Source organism: Amblyraja radiata, chromosome 10 (genome assembly GCF_010909765.2).
Source record: "Amblyraja radiata isolate CabotCenter1 chromosome 10, sAmbRad1.1.pri, whole genome shotgun sequence".
Lineage (NCBI taxonomy): Eukaryota > Metazoa > Chordata > Chondrichthyes > Rajiformes > Rajidae > Amblyraja > Amblyraja radiata.
In genome coordinates, this window is record NC_045965.1 from 50,232,328 (window position 1) to 50,250,927 (window position 18,600).

The 18,600-nt window shown below is 41.1% G+C and overlaps 1 protein-coding gene across 6 annotated transcripts in view; it reads right to left on the reverse strand.

The window, feature by feature from the left end:
- st3gal3 (ST3 beta-galactoside alpha-2,3-sialyltransferase 3) overlaps window positions 1-18,600 on the reverse strand; it is a 378,440-nt gene that overhangs the window by 244,771 nt on the left and 115,069 nt on the right. For all 6 annotated transcript variants that reach the window (XM_033028810.1, XM_033028812.1, XM_033028811.1 and 3 more), the window contains exon 2: window positions 16,455-16,602. In XM_033028810.1, coding sequence (XP_032884701.1) covers window positions 16,455-16,572 — 118 coding nt within the window. In that variant the 5' untranslated portion in view covers window positions 16,573-16,602. The remainder of the gene's footprint in view (window positions 1-16,454; window positions 16,603-18,600) is intronic.

Here is an 18,600-nt window from a genome sequence, read left to right on the forward strand (position 1 = left end):
GATTATGAAAGTTGAGAAACTGGAGTACCACAGGATGAAAATCATAAATTTCCTGCTGTGCATAAGATTACAGGAACACCAAGGCACTGCCTCAGTCAGACCTGCTTCAATTTTGCGTTTCTTTTTAAAAATCATAATTATTGAAGAGGTTTATGGTTATCAAAATATTGACAAGTTGCTGGAAATAGGGATCGAGATATTTTAAATTACTAATAACATTTATTTTGAGCCCACTGAGCCTTAAGGGGCTGTCCCACTTGGGCGACCTAATCTGCGAGTTCTGGCGAGTTTGCCCTCTACTCATACTTGCAGCACGGTCGACACGAGGTCAAAGGAGATCTTTGTAACTCTCCTTCATGTTCGAGAGTAGTCCCCGTGCATTGTTGAAAAATGCCCGCAAGTAAAAAAAGGTCGCCATGGAAAAAAATATATACTTTTTTTACTCGTAGGTTTAGTCGTAGTAGGTCGGCATGTAAGTCATAGATAATTGAGGGTAGTCGAAGATAGTTGTAGATAGTCTTCATCATAGTCGAAGGGAGGTCGAAGGAGGTCGCCTTCACTCTCCACTATTCGGTGTCCAATTTTCCCGAATTTAGTCGTAGCTAGTCGATGCTACTCTTCAACATAGTCGAAGGAGGTCTTCTACATAGTAGAAGGAGGACTTCAACATGACATTTTTTTGAAACTCTCCTAAACTCGCCAATTAAGTCGCCCAAGTGGTACAGCCCCTTTATCCACAAGCTGGAATAATACAGAACTGCAGAGGCACAAACGTCGTGAATAAATTGATTCTTTATTCAGGCATTGTAGGTTAGATATACATGTACGTTTAGCACTCTAACATAATAGTCATTGTTGTTGCTGAGAGGCTGTTGCCTCGTGGGCTCGGTTGAGCTCCTGCTGAGGTGGCAGGACACTCTCATGAAGAGAGAGGAAGAGAGCGAGAGAGGGAAGGTCGGATCTTATATACTAGGGCACACCTTCCCGTGACTCCTTCCCGTGATTGCCGAGGATTCGCTTGGCAAGAGTGGCCTAACCACTAGGTGCCGCTACAGCACAGTCTTTTTGTAACTAAAATTCTGGGAATAAGGAAGATGCTAGGTATTGATGAGCTGTCAAGCAACTCCACGTTTGCAAAGACTTCTAAAAATGGGAACAGTTTTGATGCCAAGTGATTTCTATAAGCCTTGGGGGAAAAAATCACGGAGTTTTCACATGATCCTATGTGAATGCCAAGAAATCACCTCTTGAGTTAATAAATGAGAAATAAATAATCTACAATGGCTTAACTAGAGATGTACAGATTTGGATCATTCCCGAGCAAAGTCCACATTAGTAATGAAAAATCATGATCAGGCCAACTGGTTACTTAAAATATAGCTACCTTCTAAGGGGCACACACATTTTGGCTTCAAAATTATTCTCTTCCAGAAGTGCATATTCATTGAAGCAAACACATTGCTCCTCCACCAGAACAAATACATTTTATACTTGGAACACTCATTCCTTTTGTTTAAAATTATCTGTCTCTGAATTCAAAATATTGATTATGCATGGTTACATTTAGAACAGTCACAGTACGTCTGTAAACAGTCATATGTGGGTAAAAGTGTGCGAGAGTTAAGTCTCACAATTTAAGAAAATAGAGGGCAGAAAATACCAGAACATGTGGGAGGAGAGAGAAAGAGATAACAGACAAATAGGAAATATCATCATGATGACAGGAACAGGAGAACGTTTTGGCTGGCAATGCGGGATCAGGTGATTCCAATTATTCAAAAATATTGTCAATTTGGGCTGGGTGTAGTGGAGAAATCAAAGGACAGTATATCTATTATAACAACATTTCCCCCCTTCGTTGAAGGTGCTTTTCTCAAGTTCACATTTATTGTCATATGCATAAGTATGCTGAGGTATAGATATAATGACATTTTTTGCTCATAACAGCATCACAGGCACGTGGACAAACACACAAAATCAAATTATACATAAATTACACGTAACATTCTAAAAAAAGGCAAAATCATTATTAGAAAAAAAGTGGTCCAAGAGGTGGGCCATAATATTCTATTGTCAAGGTAGGGTTAGGGTTGTGTAGGTTGGTTCATGAACCTGAGCAGTTGCAGGAAAGTAGTTGGTGGTGTAGGACTTCAAGCTTCTGTAGCTCCTGCGCAATGGTAGCAGTGAAAAGAGGGCATGACCTGAATGGCGGGGAATACTTGACGATAGATGTAATCCTCTGAGGTAACGCCTCATAGCCATTGAGTGATACAGTGTGGAAACAAGCCCTTCAGCCCAACTTGCCCACACCGGCCAACATGTCCCAGCTACACTAGTTCCACCTGCCGGCGTTTTGTCCATATCCCTCCAAACCTGTCCTATCTATGTACCTGCCTAACTATTTCTTAAACGTTGGGATTGTCCCAGCCTCAACTACCTTTCCATACACCCACCACACTTTGTGTGAAAAAGTTACCCCTCAGATTCCTATTAAATCTTTTCCCTTAAACCTATATCCTCTGGTCCTCGATTCACCTACTCTGGGCAAGAGACTCTGTGCATCTACCCGATCTATTCCTCTAGTGATTTTATGCAGCTCTATAAGATCATCACATCCTCCTGTGCTCTAATGAATAGAGCCCCAGCCTACGCAACCTCTCCTTATAGCTCAGACCCTCTAGTCCTGGCAACATCCTTCTAAATCTTCTTTGTACCTTTTCCAGGTTGATAACATCTTTCCTATCATGTAAATGCTTTTGATGGAGGGCATGGGTCTACCACCCTCTGTAGCCTCTTGCATTCCTGTGCGTTGGAATTTCCATAATGCAACTAGTAAAGATACTTTCTACGGTAAACCTGTTAAATTTTGTTAGAGCATTCGGAGACATATCAGATATCTTTTGCACTTTCTTCTTTCTTTTAGAATCATACCCAACTTATCTACTTTATATATATTCTCAAGCCAACAATGTTTGCAAACACGACATGGATGAATTCAAGGCTGAGTGCACTACTGAGAAAAAAAATATTTCTTCTCTCAGAGGTAATGCATCTTAACCCCTCTTGGGTGCACTGCAGATCATTAAACATATTTAACGTGGAGTTAGATAAATATTTGAAAGATCGAGGGTTCTGGGGAACATATATGACGAGTAAACTCATTTCAAAATCAGATTAAATTGGAAATACTTTGGTTTGCAATGAGGAAGCAGATTGGATTTATCAATGTGTATATTCTTTACTTTGTAGTAGAGCTATATTTTCATTTCTCAATGAATTCCTTAAACTCCTCCAATCCCCCAAAAACTCATTTTATAAACAACATTATTTGGTCCAATACTTTGGTCACAATTTGCAGCTGAATCACTTCACTGCAAGGTAGAATTTATCAGGTATCTGTTGGTTTCACTTGCTCATCTAGTGCTTACATTTCATGACACTAAATGAAGGAGAGTGCACTCTCTCTCTCTCTCTCTCTCTCAGTTGGCAATTATTCCTCAAACAATATCACCAAAGATTTTGTCACTTGATGGTGCTGCTATCTTCACAAAGGCAGTAATTTTGCCTGCATTTAAAACTATGTTTTTGCACAATTTATCTTTCCCAGTAATTGTTAGGCACCATAGTTAATGAAGGTACACGACTTTTGAAATTGTTAGTCACACAGTTTAGTCAGAAGAGCTTTATTTTGAAACAAAAAAAAAAGTGAAAATATGTACTTTTTATTTTAAAAATGTCTCCCTCCACTGGCTTTATGCTGTCACTACAGAAGTAGGCATCCTAAACGTTAAAAGTCAATCTTCGGCTTAAACTAGCATCTGCAGCTCCTTCCCTCACAAACAATCAGTTTATCTGTCTTTTGATCGTATGAGAAAATACAGTTAAGGATATGAAGCAAAAATCCTTTTAGTCTTCTTCTTGCATCATACAATCATCTATGTCCAAATGGACAAAGACTCTACATAAAACACTGTTCTCAATTTTAAAATCATTCTTCAATATTACATTGACATACTCAAATCCCAGTAATAATGACTAAGGAATGATTTTCTGCAATGAATACACAAATCACAAACCAAGAGATTAAGTTTTTTAAAAGTGTCATGTGACTTAAAAATAGGTTGCTTCAAAAATCAGCATCTGCATTATGATTAGTCACCAACAAGCAATTAAATTCCAATGGTGAAGAAAATGATTACAATGTTTATAAATTATTCTGATCTGTTAAAACTTAATTATGAAAAACATTATTTTCAATTTTATCCATCAAATCTGTTGCTTTTTGACACTAGAATTCATCAGTCTCATGTTCAGAATTGCCCTCTCTTCAAAAGAGAAGTACTGTAAAAGTTAAACCTAAGTTAGTAATTTTCACAAGATAGTTATAATATAGTGTACAGCCAAGAGATCAGTGAAATCTAATAGATTTTCCCACATTTATTTGTTCCAAACATTGTTTTCAATGTACTAAAATATTAGATGCACATCGTTTAATTTACTTAAAAGTGTATACTTTAAGGAAATATCTGAAAATTATTCCACTTTTTAAATTGCACTATACCTAAACTCTTCAACATTACACTCTTTCAGGGAGCGTTGTTAAAATAGTGATTCAGCATAAGCCACAGAATGTCCATATGACTCTTCAACTGGAAACTTGCCGTGACCCGTTTCCTTCCACTGTTGAAAGCTCATTGAATGCATGCACTGATAACAAGATACTCCAGGCTCTTTCCAAGTGTTCAGTGTCAGAAAGACACTGTCATTTATTTTGATATGTGGATTTTCCTACATCTAGAAAAGGGCAAATCTGATTCAAATGATTTGTCACTTTGACATCTGTCTGATCTTCAGCTACATCAGGACCATTTCAGCATTAATCGACACAAATTAAAAGTCTAAGATAGGAGACAACTGAGATGTGGTGTGATATCTAAACCATGCACATATTCCTCTCATAAAAAAGGTTATGTGTGATTTCCTATTTGTTGACATATCCAGAAGAGTACAAAAGATGTTGGCTCATGATGTGGTGAAAGATATGAGTGCTACAGAGAAACTGTAAGAAAACTAATCATCATGGTTATTTTCCTCAAAAGGAATGGAGCATAAATGTTGGCCAAATATAATTGAAAGCAAATACTAAATAGTGCTCAGTGTAAATCATAAAGATTTGCAAAAAAATGACATTCTTCCATAACTTTGATAATTTCTGCTCCAAACTATATTACTACCATCCATTCTTAACCATATGTCCCCACATCATACACCCAAGATCTATTAGTGACATGACCAAAGCTTAAGAAAGAACTGCAGATGCTGGAAAAATCGAAGGTAGACAAAAATGCTGGAGAAATTCAGCGGGTGAGGCAGCATCTATGGAGCGAAGGATTAGGTGACGTTTCGGGTCGAGACACTTCTTCAGACTTATGTGGGGGTGGGGGGCGGGGAGGGAAGAATAAAGGATGAGGCGGAGACAGTGGGCTGTGGGAGAGCTGGGAAGGGGAGGGAAAGGAGGGAGAAAGCAAGGACTATCTGAAATCGGAGAAGTCAATGTTCATACCGCTGGGGTGTAAACTACCCAAGCAAAATATGAGGTGCTGTTCTTCCAATTTGCGGTGGGACTCACTCTGGCCATGAAGGAGGCCCAAGGCAAAAGGTCGGATATGGAATGGGAGGGGAGTTGAAGTGCTGAGCCACCGGGAGATCGGGTTGGTTAATGCGGACTGCACGGAGGTGTTGGGCAAAGTGATCGCCAAGCCGATGATGAGCAGTTGACACCTAGAGCAGTGGATGCAATAGATGAGGTTGGAAGAGGTGCAGGTGAACCTCTGCCTCTGCCTGGAAAGACTGCTTGGGTCCTTTTGTGGAGTCGAGGGGGGAGGTAAAGCGACAAATGTAGCATTTTCTGCGGTTGCAAGGGAAAGTACCAGGGGAGGGGTGGTTTGGGTGGGAAGGGACAAATTGATCAGGGAGTTACGGAGGGAGAGGTCTCTGCGGAAAGCTGAAATGGGAAGATGTGGCCAGTGGTGGGATCCCGTTGAAGGTGACAAAAATGTCGGAGTATTATCTGTTGTCTATGACGAGCTGGGAAGGTGAGGACAAGGGGGACTCTGTCCTTGTTACGAGTGGAGGTGTGAGGAGTGAGAGCGGAGCTGCGGTATATAGAAGAGACCCTGGTGAGAGCCTCATCTATAGTCGAAGAGGGGAACCCCCGCTCCCTAAAGAATGAGGACATCTCCGATGCCCTGGTTTGGAACACCTCATCCATGCGGCGCAGACGGAGGAATTGGGAGTAGGGGATAGTCTTTACAGGAAGCAGGGTGGGAAGAAGTGTAGTCCAGATAGCCATGGGAGTCAATGGGTTTGTAGTAGGACAGTCAGTAGTCTGTTACCTGCGATGGATAGTGAGGTCAAGAAACGGTAGGGAGATGTCAGAAATGGTCCAGGTGAAATTGAGTGCCAGATGGATGATGGTGGTGAAATGGATGAAGTCAGTTCGTTCTGCATGTGTGCAGGACGTAGCACCAATGCAGTCGTCAATTCAGCGGAGGTAGAGTTCAGGGATCGGGCCACGGTACGCTTCGAACAAGGATTGTTCGACGTACCCTACGAAGAAGCAGGCATAGCTGGGGCCCATGCATGTGCCCATCGCTACGCCTTGGATTTGGAGGAAATGGGAAGAGTCATACGAAAAGTTGTAGAGGGTAAGGACCAGCTCCGCTAGACGGAGGAGAGTATCGGCAGAGTATTGGTTGGTTCTGCGGTCGAGGAAGAAACAAAGTGCTTTAAGACCCTCCTGGTGGGGGATGGAGGTGGAAAGTGACTGGACATCCATGGTGAAGATGAAGGAATGGGGGCCTAGAAAACGGAAGTCATGGAGGATACGAAGAGCGTGTGAGGGGGGATAGGATGGAGTTGCGGTATGTGGAAATAAGTTCGGTGGGACAAGAACACGCAGAAACAATGGGTCTTCCAGGACAATAGATGACCAACATGTCACCTCGGTATCCCACAGCTCCGCCCTTGCTCCCCCTCCCCGTAGTTGCAATGGGGACAGAGTCCCCTTTGTCCTTTCCTTTCACCACATCATCCATCGCATACAACACATAATCCCCCAACATTTTTGCCACCTGCAATGGGATCCTACCTCTAGTCACATCTTCCCATCTCCACCCCTTTCCGCCTTCCGCAACTCCCTGGTTAACTCATCGCTTCCCATCCAAACCAACCCCTCCCCAGGTACCTTCACCTGCAACTGCAGGAGATGCAACACCTGTCCCTATACCTCCTCCCTTGACCCTATCCAGGAACCCCGATAGTGCTTTCAGGTTAGACAGAGGTTCAGTTGCGCCTCATCCAACCTCATCTACTGCATCCGTTGTTCAAGATGTGGACTCTTATACATCAGCGAGACCTAACGTAGACTGGACGGTCGTTTCGCTGAACATCTTCGCTCAGCCCGCCTGGACCTACCTGGTCAACTCTCTCTCCACCCTTTCCCACCCGTCGCACCAGCTTCTCGTTCTCACCCAACAAACAGCTAACAATGGTACACAAAATTGCTGGGGAAACTCAGCGGGTGCAGCAGCATCTATGGAGCGAAGGAAATAGGCGACGTTTCGGGCCGAAACCCTTCTTCAGACTGATGGGGGGTGGGGGGGCAGAAAGAAGGAAAAGGGGAGGAGGAGGAGGAGCCCGAGGGCGGGTGGATGGGAGGAGACAGCTAGAGGGTTAAGGAAGGGGAGGAGACAGCAAGGGCTAGCAAAATTGGGAGAATTCAATGTTAATGCCATACGGACGCAAGGTCCCCAGACGGAATATGAGGTGCTGTTCCTCCAATTTCCGCTGTTGCTCACTCTGGCAATGGAGGAGACCCAGGACAGAGAGGTCGGTTTGGGAATGGGAGGGGGAGTTGAAGTGCTGAGCCACCGGGAGTTCAGGTAGGTTATTGCGGACTGAGCGGAGGTGTTCGGCGAAACGATCGCCCAACCTACGCTTGGTCTCCCCGATGTAAATCAGCTGACATCTAGAGCAGCGGATGCAGTAGATGAGGTTGGAGGAGATACAGGTGAACCTTTGTCGCACCTGGAACGACTGCTTGGGTCCTTGAATGGAGTCGAGGGGGGAGGTGAAGGGACATGTGTTGCATTTCTTGCGGTTGCAACGGAAAGTGCCCGAGGAGGGGGTGGTGCGGGAGGGAAGGGAAGAATTGACGAGGGAGTTGCGGAGGGAGCGGTCTTTGCGGAAGGCAGACATGGGGGGAGATGGGAAGATGTGGCGAGTGGTGGGATCACGTTGGAGGTGGCGGAAATGGCGGAGGATTATGTGTTGTATTTGCCGGCTGGTGGGGTGAAAGGTGAGGACCAGAGGGACTCTGCCCTTGTTGCGAGTGCGGGGATGGGGAGAGAGAGCAGTGTTACGGGGTATGGATGAGATCCTGGTGTGAGCCTCATCTATGGTGGCGGAGGGGAATCCCCGTTCCCTGAAGAACGAGGACATTTCCGATGCCCTGGTATGGAATGTCTCATCCTGGGAACAGATGCGGCGTAGGCGGAGGAATTGGGAGTAGGGGATGGAGTCTTTACAGGGGGCAGGGTGGGAAGACGTGTAGTCCAGATAGCCATGTGAGTCAGTGGGTTTGTAATGTATGTCGGTCAGGAGTCTGTCCCCTGCGATGGAGATGGTGAGGTCAAGGAATGGTAGGGAAGTGTCGGAAATCGTCCAGGTGTATTGGAGTGTCGGATGGAAGTTGGTGGTGAAGTGGATGAAGTCAGTCAGTTGTGTGTAGGTGCAGGAGGTGGCCCCAAAGCCGTCATCAATGTAACGGAGGTAGAGGTCGGGGATGGGGCCCTGGTACGTCTCGAACAAGGATTGTTCAACGTACCCGACAAAGAGGCAGGCGTAGCTGGGGCCCATGCGTGTGCCCATAGCTACGCCTTGTGTTTGGAGGAAATGGGAGGAGTCAAATGTAAAGTTGTTGAGGGTGAGGACCAACTCCGCTAAGCGCTAAGAATGGCCTGTTTCCTTTATCATTGTTACTTTTTTGCATATCTCATTCATTGTTCTATATCACTCAACATCATTGTCTATATATCTCGTTTCCGTTTCCCGTGACTTTCAGTCTGAAGAAGGGTCTCGACTCGAAACGTCACCCATTCCATCTCCCCAGAGATACTGCCTGTCCCTTTGAGTTACTCCAGCTTTTTGTGTCTATCTTTGATTTAAACCAGCATCTGCAGTTCCTTCCTACACCTCTCTGCTCTGGTTCAGCTGCAGGCAGCTGGTGGATAAGATTTGAAAGGCAAAATTCTGCTTGCTGGGGAAAAAATAAACTGTTGGCAGAACCCAGAAGGTCAAGTACCATCGCAGAGAAATTGGATGGTCAACGCTTCATTCAAAACCTTGCATCAGGACAAAGTTTTTATTTTCATTAGGCAGACACTGATTGCTTTGCAATAGACAATAGGTGCAGGAGTAGGCCATTTGACCCTTTGAGCCAGCACAGCCATTCAATGTGATCATGGCTGATCATCCCCAATCAGTACACCGTTCCTGCTTTCTCCCCATATCCCCTGACTCCGCTATTTTGTAGAGCCCTATCTAGCTCTCTCTTGAAAGCATCCAGAGAACCTGCCTCCTCCACCCTCTGAGGCAGAGAATTCCACAGACTCACCACTCTCTGTGAGAAAAAGTGTTTCCTCGTCTCCGTTCTAAATGGCTTACTCCTTTTTCTTAAACTGTGGCCCCTGGTTCTGGACTCCCCCAACATCGGGAACATGTTTCCTGCCTCTAGCGTGTCCAAGCCCCTAACAATCTTATATGTTTCAATGAGATACCCTCTCATCCTTCTAAACTCCAGAGTGTACAAGCCCAGCTGCTCCATTCTCGCAGCATATGACAGTCCCGCCATCCCGGGAATTAACCTTGTAAACCTACGCTGCACTCCCTATTTGTGCTTACTTTCATAGACTGTACAAGGACCCCCAGATCCCGTTGTGCTTCCCCTTTTCCCAACTTGACGCCATTTAGATAGTAATCTGCCTTCCTGTTTTTGCTACCAAAGTGGATAACCTCACATTTATCCGCATTAAACTTCATCTGCCATGCATCTGCCCACTCCCACAACCTGTCCAAGTCACTCTGCATTCTCATAGCATCCTCCTCACAGTTCACACTGTCACCCAGCTTTGTGTCATCTGCAAATTTGCTAATGTTACTTTGAATCCCATCATCTACTTCTGCATCCACAATGCCTGTACTTCTCTGAAACAGCAAGCTCATTTGTGTGTATGGCCCCATACCCCCTCAACAGCACTACTTGATCTAATTTGAGAATGAAAACATGGTGCCAAAGTAGGTCACACACACATTAAATACTTTAACAACGGGCTTTTGTCCACAAAGTAAGAAAATCAGTTATGCTTCTCAGGAAGAGTCCTATTTAAATATCACTGAATCAGATTTCAAACCCCTATTAATTCCAGCTAAAGAGTTTAAGGCATACAGGACTCGCAAAGAACAATATTGCACAATGCCAAAGTGCTTTGCCTGCAGGTTGAAATCACTAGTCCGTATTTATAGTACACACGAAGGACTCAAAACAAAAATCTAAAAGTGCACTATTGCCACACTACAAAATATTTAATTGCATTTACTCAATGGATTTGTTAAAAAATTAAAACAAAACATCGCACTTGCCATCAGAATTTCTACACCAGTCTGTTTTTGAGATGTAATTCCAACAGAACAAGCAATCACCAACACCATTGCAGTCACATATAAAATGTCATTTTCATGAGAAAATGATAAAAACTAGCAGGCTATTAATTCATGGATGGGGCCCATTTTAAGTATTAAGGAATTCAAAGGATAAGGGGTTGGCACAGAAATATAGTACTAAGGTAAGAGATCAGGAATAATCGTATTGTATGGTGGAATAGGAAAAAGGAATAGACTAACTGGAGGCGATTCTGATCTTCTGCTTCTTGTCACTTAATAATCTTATACAATGTTGATTCTTTATCAATTGCTTTTAGAGATGATGTAATATATTATTTATTATGATGACATATTCTGTGGTGCTGCAGCAAGTAAGAATTTTATTGTTCTATCTGGGACATATGACAATAAAACACTCTTAACTCTTGATAAACAGGGGACCAAGTAAAGTAGGTACTTATTGTTCAAGCTGCAAAAAAATAAATGTTTTGATGTGCAAGATATAATAGTTTCTTATGAATAAATGTTATTTTAATGTTAATGGATGGCAGAGAACGACGATTCGTGTTTTTGTATTAATGTCTTGGATTTTTTCATTGTTTTGCATAATCTATGTATAATTATGTTTTGTGTGCTGTCTGTGTATATAGCTATGATACTGCTGCAAGCAAGTTTTTTGCTGTATTTGTATCTCATTGTACATGAGCATGTGACAATAAGCTCGACTTGACTTGAAAAAATGAAGGCCAAGGAGGTGGAAGGAACATATATGTTTGGAGAAGACAAGCGAGAGCAAGCCAAAAACAAAAGAGGTCATAATTTGGTTACTGTGACAGCCTGATGAAAGCTAAACGCAGGTTTTCACGAAATACAGGTATAGCCAGTCAGCACGTAATACACAGCCATGTCAAATAAACTGCACAGTTAAGGCAGCATCTCATTGATTTGGATTGAAAAAAAATTCAAAATCTTCAAGTAATGTTAGACAATTGGAGAAGACTACCCACCAAGTAGTGGTAGAAGGAGAAGGTGGGAGAAATGTGTGCACATCTGGGATTGGGGGGGGGGGGGGGGGGGAGAGCGAGAGATGGGGCGTGTTACTTGAAATTAGATAATTCAACGCTTATAACATTAGGTTATAAGCTATTCAAGCGGAATATGAGGAACTGTTCTTCCAGTTTGCGTGTAGCTTCCTTTCTGACCTTTACATCGTCTGTCCATTCCCTCCACAGATGCTGCCAGGCCTGTTGAGTTCCGCCAGCACTTTATTTTTTACTTTCTACAGTACATCTGTAAATGGTTGTAGAGTATTCAGTAACATGCCAAATCTCTTGATTGTTCTAAGAAAGAAGCAGCACTGGCGTGCCATCTTTATGATTCCACCCATGTGCTGGGCCCAAGGCAGGTCTTCCAAGATGTTAATGTCCAGGAATTTGAAGCTATTAATGCTCTCCACAACAGACCCACAAATGAAAACTGGCATGTGGTGCCAAACCTCTCTTAAGTCGACAATTAGTTATTTGGTCTTGATGACCTTGAGTGAGAAGTTACGTTTCAGCACCATTCAACCAGCTGTTCTATTTTCCTCCTCTGTGCTCACTCTCATCAACACCTATAATTCTGCCAAACACAATGGTGCTTTGGCGAATGTATAGATAGCATTGGAACTGTGCTTGAGCCAGTCATGGGAGTAATGAAAATAGAACAAGGGGCCAAGCACCAAGTGAAGGTGCGCCTCTGTTGATCGTCAGTGAGAAGGAAAAGTTGTTACCAATCTGCATTGATTCAGGTCTGCTGATGGGGAAGTCAAGGATCCAGTTGCAAAGGGAGATAGAGGTCCAGGTCAGGGAAGCTGGTGATGAGTTTGGAGGAGATGATGGTGTTGAACAGTGAGCTGCACTCATTGAACAGCAGCCTGACATATATGTTCCAGTTGTCCAGATGATCCTGAGCAGAGTGGCAAGCCAGCGACATAGCATCTGCTATGGACCTGTTGAGGTGATAGCAAATTGAAGCAGATCCAAGCCATTTCTGAGACAAGATTTGATTGTTGCCATAACCAACCTCTCAAAGTAGTTCATTACACTAGATGTAAGTGTTACCAGAATGCAGTTATTGATGCAGATCACTGAGATCTTCTTGGGCAGTACAAAGTAAATTCCTGCCTGCACGCAAAACTACTGAACGCAGCAAAATGCTATTTCCCCAATTTAATTTCATTCAAATTGACAAATACTACTTAATTTGATCCAAAGTACAGTAAATCTCAAAAAATATACACTCCTGTTATTCAGGAACCTTGATGGTTCAGCATCTGGCTGATCAGTTGATATGTTAACAAATCATAAAACAGATACAGAAACTTACACCTGTGAAAGGCAAGAAATTACACACAATGGCACACCATAAAATCAATTACAGAGACTGGATGACATCTAATTCAATGCATGGTTTAATTAATTACTGACAACTTCACAGATTCACAACTACATTGTTTCACCAATCTGGACTAGTTTATTTGAATAGTATTTCTGTCATACATGATGGTCATGTCACTAGCAGCAGTTATCACTGAAAAAACCCCCAAAATGCACATTTTTTAAAAAGTTACCAGTCCATCCAGATTACCAAGAGAAGATTTAATTGACAATCCTGTTCATCACTATACAGATCAACTGATTAATTGACTGTGTCCTAACAGTGTAACCAAAATCCCTGCTTAAAAAAAAAAATCAGCTTTACACCAAGACATATCAGCAGTTAAATTATAAACAAATGAATCAAGCTAATTGTAAATTGCAGGAAAGGAAGAAAAAGGTGGCTATTTTTTACTAGCATGTTCATAGAACATTCTACAGAACAGAAGACTTAAAAGAAGATGTACTTCTCTAGAAGTCAAGTCAAGTCACATTTATTTATATAGCACATTTAAAAAACAACTCTCGTTGGCCAAAGTGCTTTACATTTGTTATAAGAAAAGCACAACAAAACAAACTACATACATATATACACGTAGCCCTCACTCAGAGGACGTCAGGAAAGGCTTGGGAGTATAGATAAGTCTTCCAAGGCTGCCTGCTATCATTTAGAAGGCTCATTATAGTCATACAGAACCATGACAAACAAGTTGCCCTATCTAAGCTAGTCTTGTTTTCAAGGGAAAGTTCGATTTAGCTCTTAGGGCTAAGGGAATCAAGGGATATGGGGAAAAAGCCAGAATGGGGTACTGATTTTGGATGAGCAGCCATGATTATATGGAAAGGCGGTCGGTACTGGCTCAAAGGGCCATATGGCCCACTCCAGCACCTATTTTCTATGTTTCCCCATGTTTGGTCCATACCCCTCTAGACCTTTACTATAAATCTACTTCTCTAAATGTCTTTTAAATGTTATTATTGTACCTGTCTCAATTACTAACTCTGGCAGTTGTTCCATATACCCACCATTGTCTGTGTGGAAAAAGCTGCCCCTCAGGTTCCTATTAAATAACTCCACAATCAACTTAAACCTAAGATGTCTCATTCTTGATTTTCTTACGTGAAAAATAATGTATTAATCTTTACATAGCTCATAAAACTTTATCCAAGGTTACAAAATATTTGTGTATTTTCTAAAAAATTGTATTACTTGAATGTTTCAATCAATTATCCACAAGACTGATAAACATTGACAAATGTAGCTTGTGCAATGGAGCACAGCCTATTTTTAAATGAAATATAAACCTCGATTCAGAAACATTAGTGTACAATTTAACAGGAAAAGAACTTAATCTTTCGTTTTTTCCTTCTTTGCCCATCATTCAGAATAGCTGTTACAACCTGCTGTAATGGAGCACAGCCTATTTTTAAATGAAATATAAACCTCGATTCAGAAACATTAGTGTACAATTTAACAGGAAAAGAACTTAATCTTTCGTTTTTTCCTTCTTTGCCCATCATTCAGAATAGCTGTTACAACCTGCTGTAATAACCTTTATTAAGATGAAATGAAAGGATTGAGAATAGAATTCTATAAAATGTTCAGCATGACCATGTGTCCACTTTCATCACAAGGAAAATTCAATACATACCTATAAAAGTTGGATTAAAATTGTCAGTGATTTTGCATATGTGTCTTTTTACAATACTGGAGAGATTTTGAGGAACAAGATCATTACTCAGTTTTTTACACCAATACACTGTTCTTAACAAATATCCACCCATCATGTGAAACGTTACAAATAACAGATATAAATTAGATAACTTCAAGACCGAAAGACAAAAACTTTTTTCATGACAGACAAATCTTCATCGTTTTACCACCAATTTGGACATCAAAAATGTGGCTTTAAAAACTCTGCCACATTTAGTCATGAATATTTAATTTCATATTTAATAAACTTCATATGGCCCCTCATACATATACATTTTGATAATCTGAGAAAATATCTTCATCAATATCAGGAGAAAAATACAGTAACATAAATATAATACAGTACAGTAAAGATCCCGTAACAGTCATTGTGCTTGGTGTCTATTGTCACAACGACCATTTAACTCACGGAGGCTCCAAACCTCTAATGGTTTTCAAAAACCCAACGAGGTATCCTATGGTAGTAGCGATTTTTGGGCGAGTTCATTATTTTTTCTTATTTTCCAATTTAATATATCAAAAACATCGTGGTGACAAAAACGCAACGACCGCTTACAATATATTTTCCAACTTTCAAAAAATCAATTAAAAAATGTTTTGGACATAAACTGGACATCAAAACTAAGAAACTGAGCCAATCTTCAATTTGGCAACACACTGTCTCTTGTTTACCTTTCGTACGGACCAAGTCGCTAACTTAATTTCTTCGTGTCAACTTTGGGAAGCTCCGCAACGACCGTTACGGAGACATTTTACTTACTAAACAATCATCCCAAATCAAACGTTCTGACGAATCATCGGCCATCGATATAGCTCAAATCTATGAGGTAATGTACCGGTTATGTTTTTCGCTAATAATGTAACGTTCGTTTTCTGGGACACCAAACCTTTTAGTGCCCATCACAACGTACATTGTGTGTATGATGTGTAATGCGCGTTGCAGTGTCCACTCAGATGGATGCGGTATTCTACTACACGATCAGGTGAATGCAGTGGAAACGGTGTTTGCAATTTTATTATTCCATGTGGTATTCCTAAACATAAAAAGGAATAAGAAATACGTGCACTTACTGTGCCAGCCAGATCACCGTTACACAAAATGTATTTGTGTATTCTGATGCCATTTTCGGAAATTTGCCATCAATATGCTATCTTTTCTTATATTTTTTGTTGATACTATGTTAGTCATGAACCCAATAAAGTGCTTGTTAACGTTTTTTGAAGGAATTTGACCCCTTTGTCACATATTTATGTGCAGTATTGTAAAAAGACACATATATATGTCGGCATCTATGGAGCTCCATAGATGCTGCTGCACCCGCTGAGTTTCTCCAGCACTTTTGTCTACCTTTGATTTTCCAGCATCTGTGGTTCCTTCTTAAACATATATATGTTAGTGATAGCACAGTTCAAACACTTTGGAAAAATCAAAACTAGCATTTACTTCCATTTAACATAATCAGCAACAAAAATTACTCCAAAGTGACAACTTGTCAATTGTAAAAGATGTTGAAACTGAATTTTAATTAGCATATCATACTTTGATCCAAATATCGGAAAACTATTTAAAGACATTTAAAAATAGTAGGTTTATAACTCACGTGGTTCCTGACCCCATCCATGCATGTGTAACTTCCCAGCAGAATAATACAGAAATCCAAGGACCAACATCAGACAAACAGCCAGCAACAAATTGCGGACAGATCCCAGAAAACTCATCTTCACATTATTCCTAGAATTCTACAGCACCTGTCCAAAGAAAACACAAGTTTAAAATTAGGAAATAGTGATGAAAATACATCCACATAAAACCACCTGCTTTGTGAAAATACATACATTTACACAAAATTGTTTTAGTAAAACACTTGTGGATAGAAGGGAACCATCCATTCATCCATAAGCCCTACTGTACCACATTACTGGATTTCTAGGTCTAAGTTCCATCGTCATAACTGCAGGATTTGAGAATGGTTGAAAATTTGAATTAATGATAGGTATACTGTTTTTGTGGAGGTGAAACCAATCACCAGCCAATAATGGGCTGCTAGTACAGGATGCAGGAATTTCGAGGAGTAATCTTGGGCTGACACAACACCTTTTTCGCCACCAATATTTTTCTTGTAATTTGTAAATGGCCAGGCTATGAAATTGCATATTTAAAGGCGCAGCAACAAATCTGAGTGCTAGACGTTCCCGACATTCAATAGTGCTCAATGTCAATCGACAAAAAATGATTGGGCGATACAGTTTACATTATTCAGAAAATATCACAATGGATGACAGCATTAGTGATTAAGCAGATTCTGTGTTAATTTTACTAATCGCACTGCAGAAATTTAAAGTAGCATAAATTAAATTGTCATGCAGATACATCCTTCATATGCTTGCAATAGTTTCGCAGGAAAAGAAAGATCAGTTTTGATGAGCATGAACAACCTGATGATACTCAATTTCCATTTATATGTAATAGGGTTTCCAGAATAGAGCCAGAACTTTTTGGTTTCTAACATGAAATGAGAGAATTTTTGCATCAATCATTTCTGCATAACGTTACCAGGAAAGACCAGGCAAGGCAGATTACTGTACATAAAGTTGATGAATGCATATGAAAGGATAGGTTACATGGAAATAAGTGAGGGAATGGGATTGCTCTGAGGGCCGATATCGACTCGATGGACCAATCACCTCTTTCTTTGCCATGAGGATGTATTTGAAGTAATTATATGGCAAAAAAAGACAATTTGATGCAATTAGTATCACCACCCACTCTCTCCGTCACTTCAACCATCGTTTGAGGGAATTGACCAGACATAAGATTGGTATTTGAGTCTGTGCATTAAACAACTTATTTGTATTTGTTGTGTGTGATACCTACAAACCTGCATCGTTTTAAGGACAAATAACAATATTTGTAGCTGCACAAAACACAAATATATCTTCTTAAATTGGCATGAACCACATTGATGGTATTGAACAATGCAAATGTTGAGATTCATTTGGCAATAATTCGAGTACAATGCAGCGGGGGGCTTCCTGCTCAGAGAAAGGGGTGGAGAATTTTAGGAAAGGGGAAAGGAAGGAATACAGCAAACTAGGATGAAGCATATGGGAATTGTGAGGTAAAAAAGACAATGGTCAGAAGATGGGAGTCAAAAACAGAGGGCACAGAGGGACCAGAAAAGGAGGTGGTTATAATTGTGGTGAGATGGGGATGTTTCACTTAAATTTCTTAATTTTGAAATATTTGGCAATACCAAAGCCAATATCTAACAACAATGATGTTGCAATTATTTGTGCCTTAACAACATAATTCCAGAACAGTGCATTGGTTCCTGCATTTATGAAGACAAACAGCTTTACCCAATCACTATGTCCCTTGTCCCTCCACCATCTGTAAAATATCAGACTGCTTGCCTAATATCAAGAACTAAACGATAAGAACTTTCCTTTCACCAAATACAAAGATGACCAAATTAGTTGTACATGATAGACAAAGTGTGTAGGAAGAAACTTCAGATGCTGGTTTGACATTAGCGAGGTCACATTTAGAGTATCGTATTTAGTTTTGTTCACCCTGTTATCGGAAAGATGTTGTTAAGTTAGAAATGGTGCAGAGAAGATTTACGAGAAGGTTGTCTGGAGCATCTGAACTATAGGGAGAGGTTGAGCTCTCTAGGACTCTTGGAGTGCAATGTGAGGGGTGATCTTTCAGAGGTGTATAAGATCATGAGAAGAACAAGTAGAGTA